Raw genomic sequence first — 19715 nt, forward strand, 5'->3', positions numbered from 1 at the left:
TCTCCCTCTCTCTCCCTCTCTCTCTCTCCTCTCCCTCTCCCTCTCTCTCCCCCTCCCTCTCTCCCTCTCTCCCTCTCTCCCTCTCTCTCTCTCCCTCTCTCCCTCTCTCTCCCTCTCTCTCTCTCTCTCTCTCATGATCCCTTGCTTCTTTGGGTGCTTGGTCATTTACTGTGAGCTACTAAATTTTCTGGAAAATTCTCTGGAGCTCTTTCAGGTCTAGGATGGAGTCTGTTCCTCCAGAGAGGGTGTAAGTTGCCTCTGTCAGGTGCCCAGGGCAGCACCAGCTTGAGGCCCTTTGAAATGACTCAGGGCTTATGAGCCACCCAGATGATGTGATGTCAGCTTCAGGTCCTCAGGGGCAATTTGTGGTTATAGGTTGGTCTGCCCAGCACCAAGAGAAACTCTTCTTGTGTCTGCTAGGGATGGACAGTAGTATGTGTTTGCTTCTAGAATATTCTTACCCTGAGGTACAGTCCTTTGCAGGGCCCAACTTTATCAGGGAGAGGTCAGGAAGAGGATGGTGCCCTACTGAACTGAGGCAGGTGCTGACCTTCGACTCTTGCATCCCTCACCTTAAAAGAGTATCAGAACCAAAACCCAGGTTTCCCTAATTTGGCAAATGCCTATAGCTTCAGTGTGCTACTTACCCCCTCTGGGCTTCTCCTTTCACTTAGATGTTGGCCTTATAACATCTTGCTATCTTGTAGCTCTTTGATGCTTTTAAGAAACATTTTAATATTTTCTTCTTCTCACTGAATTTATTTTTATATCAAAAAACTACAATTTTTCATTAAGAAATATTATTTATGTTAACATGTAATGAGTTATTAGTGTTATTTTATTTTTTGATTTTTTATTTTATGTTGGAGTAAAGTTGATTAACAATGTTGTGTTAGTTTCAGTTGTACAGCAAAGTGATTCAGTTATACATGTATATACATGTATCTATTCTTTTTCAAGTTCTTTTCCCATTAAGGTTATTACAGAATATTGAACAGAGTTCCTTGTGCTATATAGTAGGTCCTTGTTGGTTATCTATTTTATATATAATAGTATGTATATGTCAATCCCAACCTCCCAATCAATCCCTCCCCCACCCACCCTTACCCGCTGGTAACCGTAAGTTCATTCTCTAAGCCTGTGAGTCTGTTTCTGTTTTGTAGTAAGTTCATTTGTATAATTTTTTTAATTCTTCATATAAGCGATATCATATGTTATTTGTTCTTCTCTGACCTTATTCAGTATGATAGTTCCCAGTTCCATCCATGTTGCTGCAAATTTCATTTTTTTTTTTACATCTTTATTGGAATATAATTGCCTTACAGTGGTGTGTTAGTTTCTGCTTTATAACAAAGTGAATCAGTTATACATATACATATGTTCCCATATCTCTTCCCTCTTGCGTCCCCCTCCCTCCCACCCTCCCTATCCCACCCCTCCAGGCGGTCACAGGGCACCGAGCTGATCTCCCTGTGCTATGCGGCTGCTTCCCACTAGCTATCTACCTTACGTTTGGTAGTATATATATATGTCCATGCCTCTCTCTCTCTTTGTCACAGCTTACCCTTCCCCCTCCCCATATCCTCAAGTCCATTCTCTAGTAGGTCTGTCTTTATTCCTGTCTTACCCCTAGGTTCTTCATGACATTTTTTTTCTTAAATTCCATATATATGTGTTAGCATACGGTATTTGTCTTTCTCTTTTTGACTTACTTCACTCTGTATGACAGACTCTAGGTCTATCCACCTCATTACAAATAGCTCAATTTCGTTTCTTTTTATGGCTGAGTAATATTCCATTGTATATATGTGCCACATCTTCTTTATCCATTCATCTGATGATGGACACTTAGGTTGTTTCCATCTCCTGGCTATTGTAAATAGAGCTGCAATGAACATTTTGGTACATGACTCCTTTTGAATTATGGTTTTCTAAGGGTATATGCCCAGTAGTGGGATTGCTGGGTCATATGGTAGTTCTATTTGTAGTTTTTTAAGGAACCTCCATACTGTTCTCCATAGTGTCTGTACCAATTCACATTCCCACCAGCAGTGCAAGAGGGTTCCCTTTTCTCCACACCCTCTCCAGCATTTATTGTTTCTAGATTTTTTGATGATGGCCATTCTGACTGGTGTGAGATGATATCTCATTGTAGTTTTGATTTGCATTTCTCTAATGATTAATGATTTTGAGCATTCTTTCATGTGTTTGTTGGCAGTCTGTATATCTTCTTTGGAGAAATGTCTATTTAGGTCTTCTGCCCATTTTTGGATTGGGTTGTTTGTTTTTTTGTTATTGAGCTGCATGAGCTGCTTATAAATTTTGGAGATTAATCCTTTGTCAGTTGCTTCATTTGCAAATATTTTCTCCCATTCTGAGGGTTGTCTTTTGGTCTTGTTTATGGTTTCCTTTGCTGTGCAAAAGATTTGAAGTTTCATTAGGTCCCATTTGTTTATTTTTGTTTTTATTTCCATTTCTCTAGGAGGTGGGTCAAAAAGGATCTTGCTGTGATTTATGTCATAGAGTGTTCTGCCTATGTTTTCCTCTAAGAGATTGATAGTTTCTGGCCTTACATTTAGGTCTTTAATCCATTTTGAGCTTATTTTTGTGTGTGGTGTTAGGGAGTGATCTAATCTCATACTTTTACATGTACCTGTCCAGCTTCCCCATCACCACTTATTGAAGAGGCTGTCCTTTCTCCACTGTACATTCCTGCCTCCTCTATCAAAGATAAGGTGACCATATGTGCGTCGGTTTATCTCTGGGCTTTCTATCCTGTTCCATTGATCGATGTTTCTGTTTTTGTGCCAGTACCATACTGTCTTGATTACTGTAGCCTTGTAGTATACTCTGCAGTCAGGGAGCCTAATTGCTCCAGCTCCGTTTTTCGTTCTCAAGATTGCTTTGGCTATTCGGGTTCTTTTGTGTTTCCATACAAATTGTGAAATTTTTTGTTCTAGTTCTGTGAAAAATGCCATTGGTAGTTTGATACGGATTGCATTGAATCCGTAAATTGCTTTGGGTAGTAGAGTCATTTTCACAATGTTGATTCTTCCAATCCAAGAACATGGTATATCTCTCCATCTGTTTGTATCCTCTTTAATTTCTTTCATCAGTGTCTTATAGTTTTCTGCATATATGTATTTTGTCTCCTTAGGTAGGTTTATTCCTAGGTATTTTATTCTTTTTGTTGCAATGGTAAATGGGAGTGTTTTCTTGATTTCACTTTCAGATTTTTCATCATTAGTATATAGGAATGCCAGAGATTTCTGTGCATTAATTTTGTATCCTGCCACTTTACCAAACTCATTGATTAGCTCTAGTAGTTTTCTGATAGCATCTTTAGGATTCTCTATGTATAGTATCATGTCATCTGCAAACAGGGACAGCTTTACTTCTTCTTTTCTGATTTGGATTCCTTTTATTTCCTTTTCTTCTCTGATTTCTGTGGCTAAAACTTCCAAAACTATGTTGAATGAGAGTGGTGAGAGTGGGCAACCTTGTCTTGTTCCTGATCTTAGTGGAAATGCTTTCAGTTTTTCACCATTGAGGACGATGTTGGCTGTGGGTTTGTCATATATGGCCTTTATTATGTTGAGGAGAGTTCCCTCTATGTCTACTTTCTGGAGGGTTTTTATCATAAATGGGTGTTGAATTTTGTCGAAAGCTTTCTCTGCATCTATTGAGATGATCATATGGTTTTTCTCCTTCAATTTGTTAATATGGTTTATCACATTGATTGATTTGCATATATTGAAGAATCCTTGCATTCCTGGAATAAACCCCACTTGATCATGGTGTGTGATCCTTTTAATGTGCTGTTGGATTCTGTTTGCTAGTATTTTGTTGAGGATTTTTGCATCTATGTTCATCAGTGATATCGGCCTGTAGCTTGCTTTCTTTGTGACATCCTTGTCTGGTTTTGGTATCAAGGTGATGGTGGCCTCGTAGAAGGAGTTTGTGAGTCTTCCGCCCTCTGCTATATTTTGGAAGAGTTAGAGAAGGATAGGTGTTAGCTCTTCCCTAAATGTTTGATAGAATTTGCCTGTGAAGCCATCTGGTCCTGGGCTTTTGTTTGTTGGAAGATTTTTAATCACAGTTTCAATTTCAGTGCTTGTGATTGGTCTGTTCATATTTTCTATTTCTTCCTGATTCAGTCTTGGCAGGTTGTGCGTTTCTAAGAATTTGTCCATTTCTTCCAGGCTGTCCATTTTATTGGCGTAGAGTTGCTTGTAGTAATCTCTCATGATCTTTTGTATTTCTGCAGTGTCAGTTGTTACTTCTCCTTTTTCATTTCTAATTCTATTGATTTGAGTCTTCTCCCTTTTTTTCTTGATGAGTCTGGCTAATAGTTTATCAATTTTGTTTATCTTCTTAACGAACCAGCTTTTAGTTTTATTGATCTTTGCTATTGTTTCCTTCATTGCTTTTTCATTTATTTCTGATCTGATTATTATGATTTCTTTCCTTCTGGTAACTTTGGGGTTTTTTTGTTCTTCTTTCTCTAATTGCTTTAGGTACAAGGTTAGGTTGTTTATTCGAGATGTTTCCTGTTTCTTAAGGTAGGATTGTATTGCTATAAACTTCCCTCTTAGAACTGCTTTTGGTGCATCCCATAGGTTTTGGGTCGTCGTGTCTCCATTGTCATTTGTTTCTTGGTATTTTTTTATTTCCTCTTTGATTTCTTCAGTGACCACTTCGTTATTAAGTAGTGTATTGTTTAGCCTCCATGTGTTTGTATTTTTTACAGATCTTTTCCTGTTATTGATATCTACTCTCATAGTGTTGTGGTCAGAAAAGATACTTGATACAATATCCATTTTCTTAAATTTACCAAGGCTTGATTTGTGACCCAAGATATGATCCTGGAAAATGTTCCATGAGCATTTGAGAAAAATGTGTATTCTGTTGTTTTGGGATGGAATGTCCTATAAATATCAATTAAGTCCATCTTGTTTAATGTATCATTTAAAGCTTGTGTTTCCTTATTTATTTTCATTTTGGATGATATGTCCATTGGTGAAAGTGGGGTGTTAAAGTCCCCTACTATGAATGTGTTACTGTCAATTTCCCTTTTATGGCTGTTAGTATTTGCCTTATGTATTGAGGTGCTCCTATGTTGGGTACATAAATATTTACAATTGTTATATCTTCTTCTTGGATCAGTCCCTTGATCATTAGGTAGTGTCCTTCTTTGTCTCTTCTAATAGTCTTTATTTTAAAGTCTATTTTGTCTGATATGAGAATTGCTACTCCAGCTTTCTTTTGGTTTCCATTTTCATGGAATATCTTTTTCCATCCCCTTACCTTCAGTCTGTATGTGTCTCTAGGTGTGAAGTGGGTCTCTTGTAGACAGCATGTATATGGGTCTTGTTTTTGTTTCCATTCAGCCAATCTGTGTCTTTTGGTGGGAGCATTTAGTCCATGTACATTTAAGGTAATTATCGATATGTATGTTCCTATTCCCATTTTCTTAATTGTTTTGGGTTCGTTATTGTCGGTCTTTTCCTTCACTTGTGTTTCTTGCCTAGAGAAGTTCCTTTAGCATTTGTTGTAAAGCTGGTTTAGTGGTGCTGAACTCTCTCAGCTTTTGCTTGTCTGTAAAGGTTTTAATTTCTCCATCAAATCTGAAGGAGATCCTTGCTGGGTAGAGTAATCTTGGTTGCAGGTTTTTCTCCTTCATCACTTTAAATATGTCTTGCCAGTCCCTTCTGGCTTGCAGAGTTTCTGCTGAAAGATCAGCTGTTAACCTCATGGGGATTCCCTGTGTTATTTGTTGTTTTTCCCTTGCTGCTTTTAATATGTTTTCTTTGTATTTAATTTTTGACAGTTTGATTAATATGTGTCTTGGCGTATTTCTCCTTGGATTTATCCTGTATGGGACTCTCTGTGCTTCCTGGACTTGATTAACTATTTCCTTTCCCATATTAGGGAAGTTTTCAACTATAATCTCTTCAAATATTTTCTCAGTCCCTTTCTTTTTCTCTTCTTCTTCTAGAACCCCTATAATTCAAATGTTGGTGCGTTTAATGTTGTCCCAGAGGTCTCTGAGACTGTCCTCAGTTTTTTTCATTCTTTTTTCTTTATTCTCCTCTGCAGTAGTTATTTCCACTATTTTATCTTCCAGATCACTTATCCATTCTTCTGCCTCAGTTATTCTGCTATTGATCTCATCTAGAGTATTTTAATTTCATTTATTGTGTTGTTCATCGTTGTTTGTTTCATCTTTAGTTCTTCTAGGTCCTTGTTAAATGTTTCTTGCATTTTGTCTATTCTATTACAAAGATTTTGGATCATCTTTACTATCATTATTCTGAATTCTTTTTCAGGTAGACTGCCTATTTCCTCTTCATTTGTTAGGCCTGTTGGGTTTTTATCTTGCTCCTTCATCTGCTGTGTGTTCTTCTGTTTTCTCATTTTGCTTATCTTACTGTGTTTGGGGTCTCCTTTTTGCAGGCTGCAGGTTCGTAGTTCCCATTGTTTCTGGTGTCTGTCCCCAGTGGCTAAGGTTGGTTCAGTGGGTTGTGTAGGCTTCCTGGTGGAGGGGACTAGTGCCTGTGTTCTGGTGGATGAGGCTGGATCTTGTCTTTCTGGTGGGCAGGTCCACGTCTGGTGGTGTGTTTTGGGGTGTCTGTGGACTTATTATGATTTTAGGCAGCCTCTCTGCTAATGCGTGGGGTTGTGTTCCTGTCTTGCTAGTTGTTTGGCATAGGGTGTCCAGCACCGTAGCTTGCTGGTCGTTGAGTGAAGCTGGGTGCTGGTGTTGAGATGGAGATCTCTGGGAGATTTTCGCTGTTTGATATTATGTGGAGCTGGGAGGTCTCTTGTGGACCAGTGTCCTGAAGTTGGCTCTCCCACATCAGAGGCACAGCACTGACTCCTGGCTGCAACACCAAGAGCCTTTCATCCACACGGCTCAGAATAAAAGGAAGAAAAAGTAGAAAGAAAGTATTAGTAGAAGTAGAAAGAAGGAAAGAAAGAAAGAAGGAAGGAAGGAAGGAAAGAAAGAAAGGAGGGAGGGAGGAAGGAAGGAAGGAGGGAAGGAAGGAAAAAAAGAAAGAAAGAAGATAAAGTAAAATAAAGATAAAATATAATAAAGTTATTAAAATAAAAAATACTAAGAAAAATTTTTTTAAAACGGACGGATAGAACCCTAGGACAAATGGTAGACGCAATGCTATACAGACAAAATCTCACACGGAAGCATACACATACACACTCACAAAAAGAGGAAAAGGGGGAAAAAATCATAAATCTGGCTCTGAAAGTCCACCTCCTCAATTTGGGATGATTCCTTGTCTATTCAGGTATTCCACAGATGCAGGGTACATCAGGTTGATTGTGGAGCTTTAATCCGCTGCTTCTGAGGCTGCTGGGAGAGATTTCCGTTTCTCTTCTTTGTTCTCACAGCTCCCAGGGGCTCAGCTTTCGATTTGGCCCCACCTTTGCATGTAGGTCGGCGGAGGGCGTCTGTTCTTCGCTCAGACAGGACAGGGTTAAAGGAGCCGCTGATTCGGGGGCTCTGGCTCACTCAGGCCGGGGGGAGGGAGGGGTGCGGATGAGGGGCGAGCCTGTGGTGGCAGAGGCCAACGTGACGTTGCACTAGCCTGAGGCGCGCCATGCGTTCTCCCAGGGAAGTTGTCCCTGGATCCCGAGACCCTGGCAGTGGCGGGCTGCACAGGCTCCCCGGAAGTGGGGGGCGCACAGTGCCCTGTGCTCACACACAGACTTCTTGGTGGCGGCAGCAGCAGCCTTAGTGTCTCTTGCCCATCTCTGGGGTCCGTGCTTTTAGCCGCGGCTCGCGCCCGTCTCTGGAGCTCCTTTAAGCAGCGCTCTGAATCCCCTCTCCTCGCGCACCAGGAAACAAAGAGGGAAGAAAAAGTCTCTTGCCTCTTCGGCAGCTCCAGACTTTTCCCCGGACTCCCTCCTGGCCAGCCGTGGCGCACTAGCTCCCTGCAGGCTGGGTTCATGCAGCCAACCCCCGTCCTTTCCCTGCGCTCCGACCGAAGCCCGAGCCTCAGCTCCCAGCCCCGCCTGCCCCGGCGGGTGAGCAGACAAGCCTTTCGGGCTGGTGAGTGCTGGTTGGCACCGATCCTCTGTGCGGGAATCTCTCTGCTTTGCCCTCCGCACCCCTGTTGCTGTGCTCTCCTCCGCGGCCCCGAAGCTCCCCCCTCCGCCACCCGCAGTCTCCGCCCGCGAAGGGGCTTCCTAGTGTGTGGAAACCTTTCCTCCTTTACAGCTCCCTCCCACTGGTGCAGGGCCCATCCCTATCCTTTTGTCTCTGTTTATTCTTTTTTCTTTTGCCCTACCCAGGTACGTGGGGACCTTCTTGCCTTTTGGGAGGTCTGAGGTCTTCTGCCAACGTTCAGTAGGTGTCCTGTAGGAGTTGTTCCACGTGTAGATGTATTTCTGGTGTATCTGTGGGGAGGAAGGTGATCTCCGCATCTTGCTCTTCCGCCATCATCCCCTCGTCCAAATTTCATTCTTTTTAATGGCTGAGTAGTATTCCATATTAAATATGTACCACATCTTTATCCATTCATCTGTTGATGGACATTTAGGTTGCTTCCATGTCTTGGCTATTGTAAACAGCACTGCAATGAACATTGGGGTGCATGTATCTTTTTGAACCATGGTTTTCTCAGGATATGTGCCCTGGATTAGGATTGCTGGATCATATAGGAGCTCTATTTTTAGTTTTTTAAGGAACCTCCCTACTGTTCTCCATAGTGGCTGTATCAATTTACCTTCCCACCAACAGTGTAAGAGGGTTCCCTTTGCTCTACACCCTCTCCAGCATTTATTGTCTGTAGACTTTTTGATGATGGCCATTCTGACTGGTGTGAGGTGATATCTCATTGTAGTTTTGATTTGCATTTCTCTAATAATTAGTAATGTTGGGCATCTTTTCATGTGCCTCTTGGCCATCTGATTATCTTCTTTGAAGAAATGTCTGTTTAGGTCTTCTGCCCATTTTTTGATTGGGTTGTTTGTTTTTTTGATATTGAGCCACGTGAGCTGTTTGTAAAATTTTGGAGATTAATCCCTTGTTGGTCACATCATTTGCAAATATCTTCTCCCACTCTGTGGGTTGTCTTCTCATTCTGTTTATGGTTTCCTTTGCTATACAAAAGTTTTTGAGTTTAATTAGATCCCATTTGTTTATTTTTGTTTTTATTTCCATCACTCTAGGAGAAGGATCAAAAAAGATCTTGCTGTGATTTATGTCAAAGTGCGTTCTGCCTATCCAGTCTTACATTTAGGTCTTTAATCCATTTTGAGTTTATTTTTGTTTATGCTGTTAGAGAATGTTTTAATTTCATTTTTTTACATGTTGCTGTCCAGTTTTCCCAGCACCATTTACTGAAGAGACTGTCTTTTCTCCGTATAGTCTTTTTTTTTTTTAACATCTTTATTGGGGTATAATTGCTTTACAATGGTGTGCTAGTTTCTGCCCCATAACAAAGTGAATCAGTCATACATAAACATATGTTCCCATTCTCCATATAGTCTTGCCTCCTGTGTCATAGATTAATTGACCATAGGTGCGTGTGTTTCTTTCTGGACTTTTTATCCTGTTCCATTGATCTGTATTTCTGTTTTGTGCCAGTACCATACTGTTTTGATGACTATGACTTTGTAGTATAGTCTGAAGTCAGGGAACCTGATTCCTCCAGCTCTGTTTTTCTTTCTCAAGATTGCTTTGGCTGTACAGGGCCTTTTGTGTCTCCATACAAATTTAAAATTTTCTTGTTCTAGTTCTGTGAAAAATGCCATTGGTAATTTGATAGGGATTGCATTGAATCTGTAGATTGCCTTGGGTAGTATAGTCATTTTGGCAATATTGATGCTTGCAATCCAAGAACATGATATATCTTTCCATCTGTTTGTGTCATCTTCGATTTCTTTCATCAGCATTATAGTTTTTGGAGTAGTTGCCTCCTTAGGTAGGTTTATTTCTAGATACTTTACTCTTTTTGATGTGATGGTAAATGGGATTGTTTCTTTCTCTTTCTGATCTTTTATTGTTAGTGTATAGAAATGCAACAGATTTCTGTGTATTAATTTTTATCCTTCAACTTTACCGAATTCATTGATGAGTTCTAGTAGTTTTCTGGTAGCATCTTTAGGATTTTCTATGTATAGCATCATGTCATCTGCAAACAGTGACAGTTTTACTTCTTCTTTGCCAATCTGGATTCCTTTTGTTTCTTTTTCGTCTCTGATTGCCATGGCCAGGACTTCTAAAACTATGTTGAATAAAAGTGGTGAGAGTGGACATCCTTGTCTTGTTCCTGATCTTATAGGAAATGCTTTTAGCTTTCCCCCATTGAGTATTATGCTAGCTGTAGCATATATGACCTTTATTATGTTGAGGTAGGTTCCCTCTACATCCACTTTCTGGAGAGTTTTTATCATAAATCGGTGTTGAATTTTGTCAAAAGATTTTTCTGCATCTATCGAGATGATCATATGGTTTTTATTCTTCAGTTTGTTGACATAGTGTATCACTGATTTGTAGATATTGAAAAATCCTTGCATCCATGGGATAAATGCCACTTGATCATGGTGTATGATCCTTTTAATGTGTTGTTGGATTCAGTTTGCTAGTATTTTGTTGAGGATTTTTGAGTCTACGTTCATCAGTGATATTGGTCTGTAATTTTCTTTTTTTGTGGTATCTTTGTCTGGTTTTGGTATCAGGGTGATGGTGGCCTCATAGAATGAGTTTGGAAGTGTTCCTTCCTCTGCAATTTTTTGGAAGAGTTTCAGAAGGATAGGTGTTAACTCTTCTTCAGTGTTTGATAGAATTTGCCTGTGAAGCCATCTGGTCCTGGATTTTTGTTTGTTGAAAGTTTTCTAATCACAGTTTCAATTTCAGTACATGTGATTAGTCTGTTCATATTTTCTGCTTCTCCTGATTCAGTCTTGGGAGATTGTACCTTACTAAGAATTTGTCCATTTCTTCTATTAAATACATTTTATCCAACAATTTTAGAGAGAAGGTAGGTCAAAATAACTCAGCCTGCCATATATCTGGAAATGGATGGTCCACCTCCCAACTTTGGTTAGTTCTAGAATGTCTATATTATTATGGCTAATAACATTTACTTTCTGTTTTGTAGCCATGATTCCCACAATTTTGTTACCCTTAGGTCTACATTGAAGGGATTTAGTGCTTAATCTCCTTGCCACTGAGCCATTCTTTCCCTGGCTGGCTGAAGTTCATTCTATTGGACTTCCAGAATTCCTTCCAGAAGAGCTCTTAGGAGGTACCTTCCCTGAATTTTGTATGTTCAAAGACACTTGGCTGTTGCTTTATTTTTTCAATGACAGTTTAGGCATAAAATTAATGGATCACACTTTCTTTCCCTGAAACTCTTAGATGCATGCTTCCTCTGTCTGCTCTGAAGAAATCAGAAGCTGGCTTCTTTCTTTTTTCCTTGTAAGTGACATGACTCTGTATCCTATTAATTATGTCTTAATTCTGATGAGTCTGATTCATTTCACCCAGGGAAAACAGTGTACACTTTCAATCCATAGGCTTGACTCTTTCAGAAAAGTTTTACAAAATAAATCTGGGTATCTTTTCTCTCTTTACTATTTGTTCAGATCCCGTAAGTGACACCATTTATGTATATGTTGTATCACCTTTGTCTGTGGTCTTTGTCATTTACCATTGAACTTCTCCTCATTTCCCTCAAGCTGGTCCCCACAGCGCTGACTGTGTTCAGTACCATCTTGGTCCTTGGTTTGCATTGTTGCTTTATTTTTTCCTTTCCCTTTTCACTTGACTTTTGCCAGCTCCTTTTTTTTTCATGTCCTTATGTATACATTTTTGCCAGTGGCTTCTTAGTTTGCCTTTTGTTTATCATGGTTCCTTCCTTCCTTCTTTCAGTAGTTTTGATTAATGTATCTAAATTCCTCTTTAAACAAAGCGAGGTCTTCCTGGAAAAAACAACCAGTTGCAGGACAGTTGGGGGAAAGGCCAGGTCAGAACTCAGGGCCACCTCCAAATTGCCCACCTCATGGGGGGCCATGGGACAGAGGGCTTTGAGGGATAGTGGTGGTTTGGCCTCCCCTGATTTCGGCAGAGACCCTGCCAGGTCCCCTCCCCTGCTCCAGGTGTGCACAGATGGTTGGGCTCATCTGCTGCTCCTTCAGCCCTGACACACATACATCATCTGCTCACTCTGTGCTCTTATCCCTGGCAGGCAAGGTGGATGTCTCCCCCTCTGCATTTCACCAGGTTGGCCACGTAGGTGTCCCTTCCGTGGTCTCTCCTCAGCCCAGCCTGCTGGACACTTTGCATCCTTTTCTCATATATTCATGTGGGGCTATACATTTTTCTCAGAGGTGGAGTTTTGCTCCTTCTTGTGCATTTTCTTTACTGTTTTCAGGGGGTTTTAGAAAGAAGGGACCAGGGACATCTTCCAGCTAGGTGTAAAAGTGCTCTTTAAAGGACCTCTGCTTTTTCTGAATAAAGAGTAAAAAGTTGAGGCATTTCCCAGAGAATCAGTTGTCCTTGGTGTTATCGTGAAGTGTGTATTTCTACAGGGCCAGGGATGGGCCAGATGGTGAGTAGTGTTTATGCTGCCCCCCGGCCCTGTACGAGCTCACCAGGGATCTCTGTGGCATCTCTGGCGTTTTCCTGTGATAACACCCAGTCTTCCTGGGGAGATCCCTCTGGACAAGCAGGACGTGCTTATTCTTGCTGATCATGCAGAAGGAGATAACAGCTGAGAATTCTCTGTGATGGTCAAAGGAAGGGGCTGTATTTGGATCTAAAAATTTGTTCTCATCCCTCTAAAAAATTTGAAATATGTGGCTTTTGCTGAAACATGAGCAGAAAATGGAGAAATGAGACAACTCTATTTAATAACAGATCTCGATTTTTCTCCGGTACCTAGAAGTTGAGAAGGCAGAGAAATGGGGGTCTGAACTCATTTCCTTGTTTAAAATGAAAATCAGTCTAAAGAAATGTTTATTGAGTGTGAGCAACTTGGCCTGGAGTCATTCCTCAGCTCCATTTCCATGGCTTTTTGTGGCCAGGCTGGATCGGACGTCATTGGGAAAGCCCAGGTTCAGGTTTTGCAAAGGCAGCTTGAAAAGCAGTGCCTAAAAGGGAGTGTGGAAGTCCCACCCCTTTCTGCAAGGTCAAGGCACATGCAGCTGGTGCTTCTGTGCAAATGTTTCATGGGCTCCATGCCTGGTCCCTGAGGAAGGAGGATACATCATCTTTGACTAACCCCGCTGTTCCATGATGCCAGTTTGTCCCAGTTGGGCCTGGTGGGAAGCTGGCATCTTACCTAGGCAGCTACCTGTTTCATGTTTCCATCAAAACCATCATGTCATGGGCATGGCAGGAGGGAGGGGGCTTGGTGCCTCTGCTGAGCCCAGGTTTGAATCAGAACTTTCAATCAATATCTCCACTGTTTGGGCTTTTATCACTATGGTGACCATATAATTTGTCCTCTAAACCAGGGCACATGAGAAAGTCTATGATTAATAAATTAAACACAGCCGTAGATTGGGAATGTCTCCAGGTAAAACCAGAATGAATGGCCAACCTATCTCCTAAGGTTCCGTGATAAATCCAAATATATTGTGATACACTGTAACATACATCTCACTTTTTCTCCAGTAGTGTAATAAAAACCTGACATTATCTTTACTACCAAGACTAGATATTTATTCGTACTTAGCGGCAAAGCTAGTATCATTCAGTAATGAATTCTTTAATCCTCAGATGTGGGTGCGTGCATTCATCTTTACATCCACGTATTAGCGTGCTCATTATTTTCTACCACCTTACAGGAAATGGAGCTTGGTTTAGTGCCATGGTTTATCACCCAGTGTTTGTTGGGAGGATTATGGTGCTTTTAGATGGTTGAATTCACTCCTTCGATAATAGTAGTTGTGAAGCAGTAGCAGCTAACACGTATTGGTCGCTGTGTGCCAGGCTCTATGCTAAGAGATTAACAGATAATCTCTCCCTGAACCCTCACATCATCTCCTCTCTACAACTTAAAGAAGTTAAATAACTTGTGTGCTCTCAGAGCTTGTAAGCGCAGAGCCTGGTTGGGTGTACAAACAGCCTGACTTCGGTGCTTGTGCTCATTGTATGGTCTGTATTTCCAGTGAACGTTGTGTTCTATTTTACATTCAACAGGCTGTTAATATTTCCATTGATGAGAGCTGATGTAGAAATGGCACTTGTAAGTCTGTTCCTTGTTCGGTGGCTCCTTCCTATCCCAGTTTCCCCATTGTTTCAAGTTGCTGTATTTTCCATACAGCTGTGGTTGACAGACTCCTGTGGTAGCTTCCTTTGCTTTATAAAGCTCTGTTAAATTGTGACTATATTGTCGCCTTCTTTTAACTGAGCTCCGATTGCTGCGGAGATATAACTTTAGTGGGATGATTACTATGAGAAATTCAACTCGTATGTGTTTAAATCATCTTGAGTATTCTGGATGTATGGAATACTGAGTTCCATGACAGTGTATGAGGTCATCTGTTTATTAGGATGTCCTGTCTTCCTTGAGTTTCTAGCACCATTTCCTACAGACTTTCTGTATACGTGTGAGTGCTTCTGTGCTCCAAGGACCAGCGCAGGTGGTGCCTTGATGCCTATGTTCACCCTGGGCCCAAAAGAGAGTGTTATCAACACTCACTGACTTTCCAACCTGGCTCCAGTGAGCCCCACTCTCACAGTAGCCAAGGAAGGGACCCCAGGAACACAAGTGCCTTTTTTTTTGTGGTGGGGGGGGGGTTGTGCCGGGTCTTAGTTGCGGCAGGTGTGCTCCTTAGTCGCGCATGAAAGCTCTTAGTTGCAGCCTGCATGTGGGATCTAGTTCCCCAACCAGGGATCGAACCTGGGCCCTCTGCATTGGAAGCACAGAGTCTTAACCACTGCGTCACCAGGGAAGTCCCACAAGTGACTTTTAATCATTGTTATCTATATTCTGGGAGCTTCCCATACATTACTTTAGTCCTCATAACAGTGCTATGAGATGGGTCTTGTTTTCTCTCACTTTACAGACAGAGAGGTTGAGGTTCAGAGAAGTCAAGTGACTTGCACGAGTCCCAGAGTATTGGTATTTGTACAAAACCCAGAGCAGATACTCCAAGTTCATGCTCTGCCCACCTTCTGCCAACTCCCTCACTGGCCTCTGGTCAATACAGCACCGCCCCCATCAGCTTCCTTACAGAACAATATCTGTCCCTCAAACCACTGTGTCTTGGGTTTTCCTTCTGGGTGTCATTTTCCAAGCCAGTTTGTGACTCTCTGAATGAACTATTAGAAAATATTTTGGTAGCAGAACCTTTGTGTATTTCATGGAGGGATGTTACTGACCCCATCCTGATGGGTGAAGGATGGTCACCTTCATTGTCTGGTTCACCCACAGCTGAACAAGTTCTGTTACAGGATTCTGGCAAATTTGAGGCAATGAATGTGTTCTTTGAAAAGATTTTCACCATCTTCTCATGTTAGGCCTTTATAAATTGAAAAGAAGCCTAAAAGCACAGGAAAGTTTACATCCCCTGGGTAACACTGGCCCAGAAGCACCAGCATCAACTATACTTCCAAGGCCTGGGAACAGCATGGCAGCTGAAGACCCATATTTGAGTGACTGTAACTAAATGATGCTATGGTTAAATCTTTAACACAGGTCACCCACCCTCACACACACACACACCACCACACCTGTGCGGTTAGATGATCGTATTCAGAAAGTTTACAGTAAATGAAACTTGGGCTGTGTAGCAACTTAACCACTCTGCTCTCTCTATCCCACTCTCCAGGGGACTCTAACAGCTCCTGAGGTCAGTGTCTTGTCCGAGTTCATGGAGCTGGTGATCAGACATAATCTTGTGGTTTATTGCAGGGAACTCGTAAGCCAAACCCTCCTCAGAAGCCTCTGCCTGCAGATCCTTTAAGCAGGACAACCCGGCTTGCCAGGACCCCGGGACAGCAGGAGTCTGGGCTCCGCCGGGCGCCCATCAGGTTGGTGTTATGCACCCATGTCCCTCTTTTTCTCCCCAAAACTATGTGGGCGCAGCTGCACCGAGCCATGCTTCTCAAGCCACGGGAGGACATGGGGGTGGCGCTGGCGGCTGTGCGTCCTGCACTCCCCACCCCTGGGAACAATATAAAACAGACGTGAGGACGAATCTAAAGAATAAGCAGGAAGCAGCTGGGAGCTATCATTGTAGGCATCACGTGTCACTCTTAGCAATGATCCCAGCCTACCCGTGAGACCAACTCAAGATCAAGTAGAACAGATCCCTCAGAGCCGTGCCTGTTGATCTGGGCTGCGTCATGTCCCCCAAGGGAGAGAAAGCCAGCAAGTGGTGCGATATTATGAAAGCTGGACACCTACCTCCAGAAATCCCACTTGGACCTTGATGGCCTCTGCCCAACCCCTGGGATCCCGAGACACGAGGTGAGGTTGGAGGGTCATGGATGAAATAAGGGGAATGTAAGAAGTCAGGCTAAAGAAGCTGCTGGGCAGGGGTAACTGGGAGCTTCCCCCTCAGCCGGCACAAGGAATCGCCTTTGAAGCCTCAGCTGCAGCTGTGGTCATGTCCTACGCCCTCCCCGAGGGGTTGAGGGCACAGCCCTGAATCTGGGCTTGGGCAGCAAGGCTCAACCCAGTGGTGTGCTGGAGCCGACCCACACTGCTTTGCAAGAAGTATTGATTTCTAGGAATTTTGCAAGCTAGGTGTTAAGCCTAGCCCTTCTTCAAAATTATATAAGCTGGCAGTGATACCAGTTATACCGAGAACAAAGGTAAGAAATGCTCAAAGCGCCTCACCTCCATTTTTTTTTTTTTACTATATTTTACAGCAATCCACATTTTTTTAACATCTTTATTGGAGTATAATTGCTTTATAATGGTGTGTTAGTTTCTGCTGTATCACAAAGTAAATCAGCTATACGTATACATATATCCCCCTCCCTCTTGTGTCTCCCTCCCACCCTCCCTATCCCATCCCTCTAGGAAGACCAAGCTGATCTCCCTGTGCTATGCAGCTGCTTCCCACTAGCTATCTGTTTTACATTTGGTAGTGTATATATGTCCATGCCACTCTCTTACTTCATCCCAGCTTACCCTTCCCCCTCCCCGTGTCCTCAAGTCCATTCTCTACATCTGAGTCTTTATTCCTGTCCTGCCCCTAGGTTCATCAGAACCTGATTTTTTTAGATTCCATATATATGTGTTAGCATACAGTATTTGTTTTTCTCTTTCTGACATACCTCACTCTGTAGGACAGACCCTAGGTCCATCCACCTCACTACAAATAACTCAATTTCGTTTCCTTTTATGGCTGAGTAATATTCCATTGTATGTATGTGCCACATCTTCTTTATCCATTCATCTGTCGATGGGCACTTACTTAGGTTGCTTCCATGTCCTGGCTATTGTAAATTGTGCTGTAGGTTGCTTCCATGTCCTGGCTATTGTAAAGAGTGCTGCAGTGAACACTGTGGTACATGACTCTTTTTGAATTATGGTTTTCTCAGGGTGTATGCCCAGTAGTGGGATGGCTGGGTCATAGGGTAGTTCTCGCAACCCGCATTCTCGAGATGACTGTATCTGTCATTCCTGTGTGATGGAAATGCCACGCCGTGGTGGCCGCTGCACATCTCTTCCATGTTCAGTCACAGCATGTTGGGAGCATGAGTATTTATACCGTGGAAATCAGCAAATGCTATGGTTAAATCTTTACCTTCCCCCCAGTGGTGGGTAGTTAAACATTTACCAGCACACAGATGGGTTAAACCCTCGGCCAAAACATCTACCCCCTGAGCAGGCAGCTTGCTTTGTGAGCTGCAAAGAACCAAAGGTAGGTGTTGGCCAGGCCCTGGGTTCAGTAATTCAGCATCTCTGAAGGGAAATGCTACACGCTCATGATTTCATTACAGCTCTTAGGAAAAATGTTTGGCCCACGAAAGAGATAGCTGCCTAATATAGCTCAGATAAAGCCGGTCAAAGGGTCAGGACAGTGGTTTAATTCCCGACTACACAAGTACAGAAAAACTCCAGAGCATCCTAATTATTTCACTGTGGTTTGTCCACTACTTTTCTTGTTCAAAAGGAAAAAAACACCACTTTACATGGACATGAAGAGGGGAAGGGCCTTTTTAAATTTATTTTATTGAAGTATAGTTGATTTAGTGTTAATTTCTGCTTACAGCAAAATGATTGTTATACATATATTCTTTTTCATATTCTTTCCATTGTGGTTTCTCATAGGATATTGAATATAGTTCCCTGTGCTCTACAGTAGGACCTCGTTGTTTATCCATTCTACATATAATAGGTTGCATCTGCTAACCCCAAACTCCCACTTCTCTCCCCCACCCTCTGTCCCCCTTGGAAACCACAAGTCTGTTCTCTAGGTCTGTGAGTCTTTTTGTTTTAGTAGATAAGTTCATTTGTGTCATATTTTAGATTCCACACGTGAGTGATAGCAGATGATATTTGTCTTTGGCTTACTTCGCTTAGTACGATAATCTGTAGGTCCATCCATATAATGCAAATGGCATTAGTTCATACTTTTTTTATGGCTGAGTAGTATTCCATTGTGTATATACCACATCTTCTTTATCCATTTCTATGTCGACGGACGTGGAGGTTTGCTTCCAGGTCTGGGCTGTTGTGAATAGTGCTGTAGTGAACACTGGGGTGCATGTCTTTTCGAATTATGGTTTTCTCCAGATAGATATATGCCCAGGAGTGGGACTGCAGGATCACACGGCAACTCTGTTTGTTTTTAGTTTTGTAACATAGTGGCTGCACCAGTTTACACTCCTACCAGCAGTGCAGGAGGGCTCCCTTTTCTCCACACCCTCTCCAGCATTTATTGTTCGTAGAGTTTTTTGGTGATGACCATTCTGACTCGTGTGAGGTGATACCTCATGGTAGTTTTGATTTACATTTCTCCGATAATTAGTGATGTTGAGCATCTTGTCATGTGCTTTTTGGCCATCTGTGTGTCGTCTTTGGAGAAATGTCTGTTTAGATCCTCTGGGGAAGGCTCTCTTTTTAAATGACCTCAAGCAGCGGCCAGTTGCTGACATCAGTGCAAGCTGGCTTTGGTCTCCTTCTGGAAGGAGAACCCTCTGTATGTTCATTTCCGAGGGATCCCACATGCCCAGCTTTGCTCTGGAGCTGCACTAATACAGTAGCCGCTGGGCACACTGTGGCTGGTGGGAGATAAGATATGCTGGCAATGCAAATACACACTGGATTTTATTTATTTATTTTTTTGGCCATACCTCGTGGCATGCGGGATCTTAGTTCCCCAACCAGGGATCAACCCCGTGCCCACTGTAGTGGAAGCATGGAGTCCTAACCACTGGACCACCAGGAAGTTCCCCACAGTGGATTTTGAAGAGTCAGTACCCCAGCATGTCAACTATATCATCAATAATTCTGTATGTTGGTGACACATTGAAATACTATTACTCTGGATAGAGGGGGTTAAGTGAAACATAACTAAAGTTAGTTTTATCTATTTTTACTTAAGACTGTTACAAAATTTAAAGCTACACGTGAGGCTCACCTCTGTGGCTTGCACCATTTTTCTGTTGAATGGCACTCTTCTCCTGTGGACGGACGGGAGCAGTAGCTTTGGAAAGGGTCCTAAACGGCTGAAGAAGGCTGCAGCCCTCAGCGAGGTCCCTTCTGGGATCTGCAATTCCT

At 42.3% G+C, this 19715-nt stretch overlaps 1 protein-coding gene across 1 annotated transcript in view; it reads left to right on the forward strand.

The window, feature by feature from the left end:
* ADAM12 (ADAM metallopeptidase domain 12) overlaps positions 1–19715 on the forward strand; it is a 392674-nt gene that overhangs the window by 367588 nt on the left and 5371 nt on the right. The window contains exon 22 of the mRNA XM_079899866.1: positions 15891–16009. Within this exon, the coding sequence (XP_079755992.1) occupies positions 15891–16009 (119 nt within the window). The remainder of the gene's footprint in view (positions 1–15890; positions 16010–19715) is intronic.

This window comes from Stenella coeruleoalba (assembly GCF_951394435.1).
Source record: "Stenella coeruleoalba genome assembly, chromosome: 16".
NCBI classification, from domain to species: domain Eukaryota; kingdom Metazoa; phylum Chordata; class Mammalia; order Artiodactyla; family Delphinidae; genus Stenella; species Stenella coeruleoalba.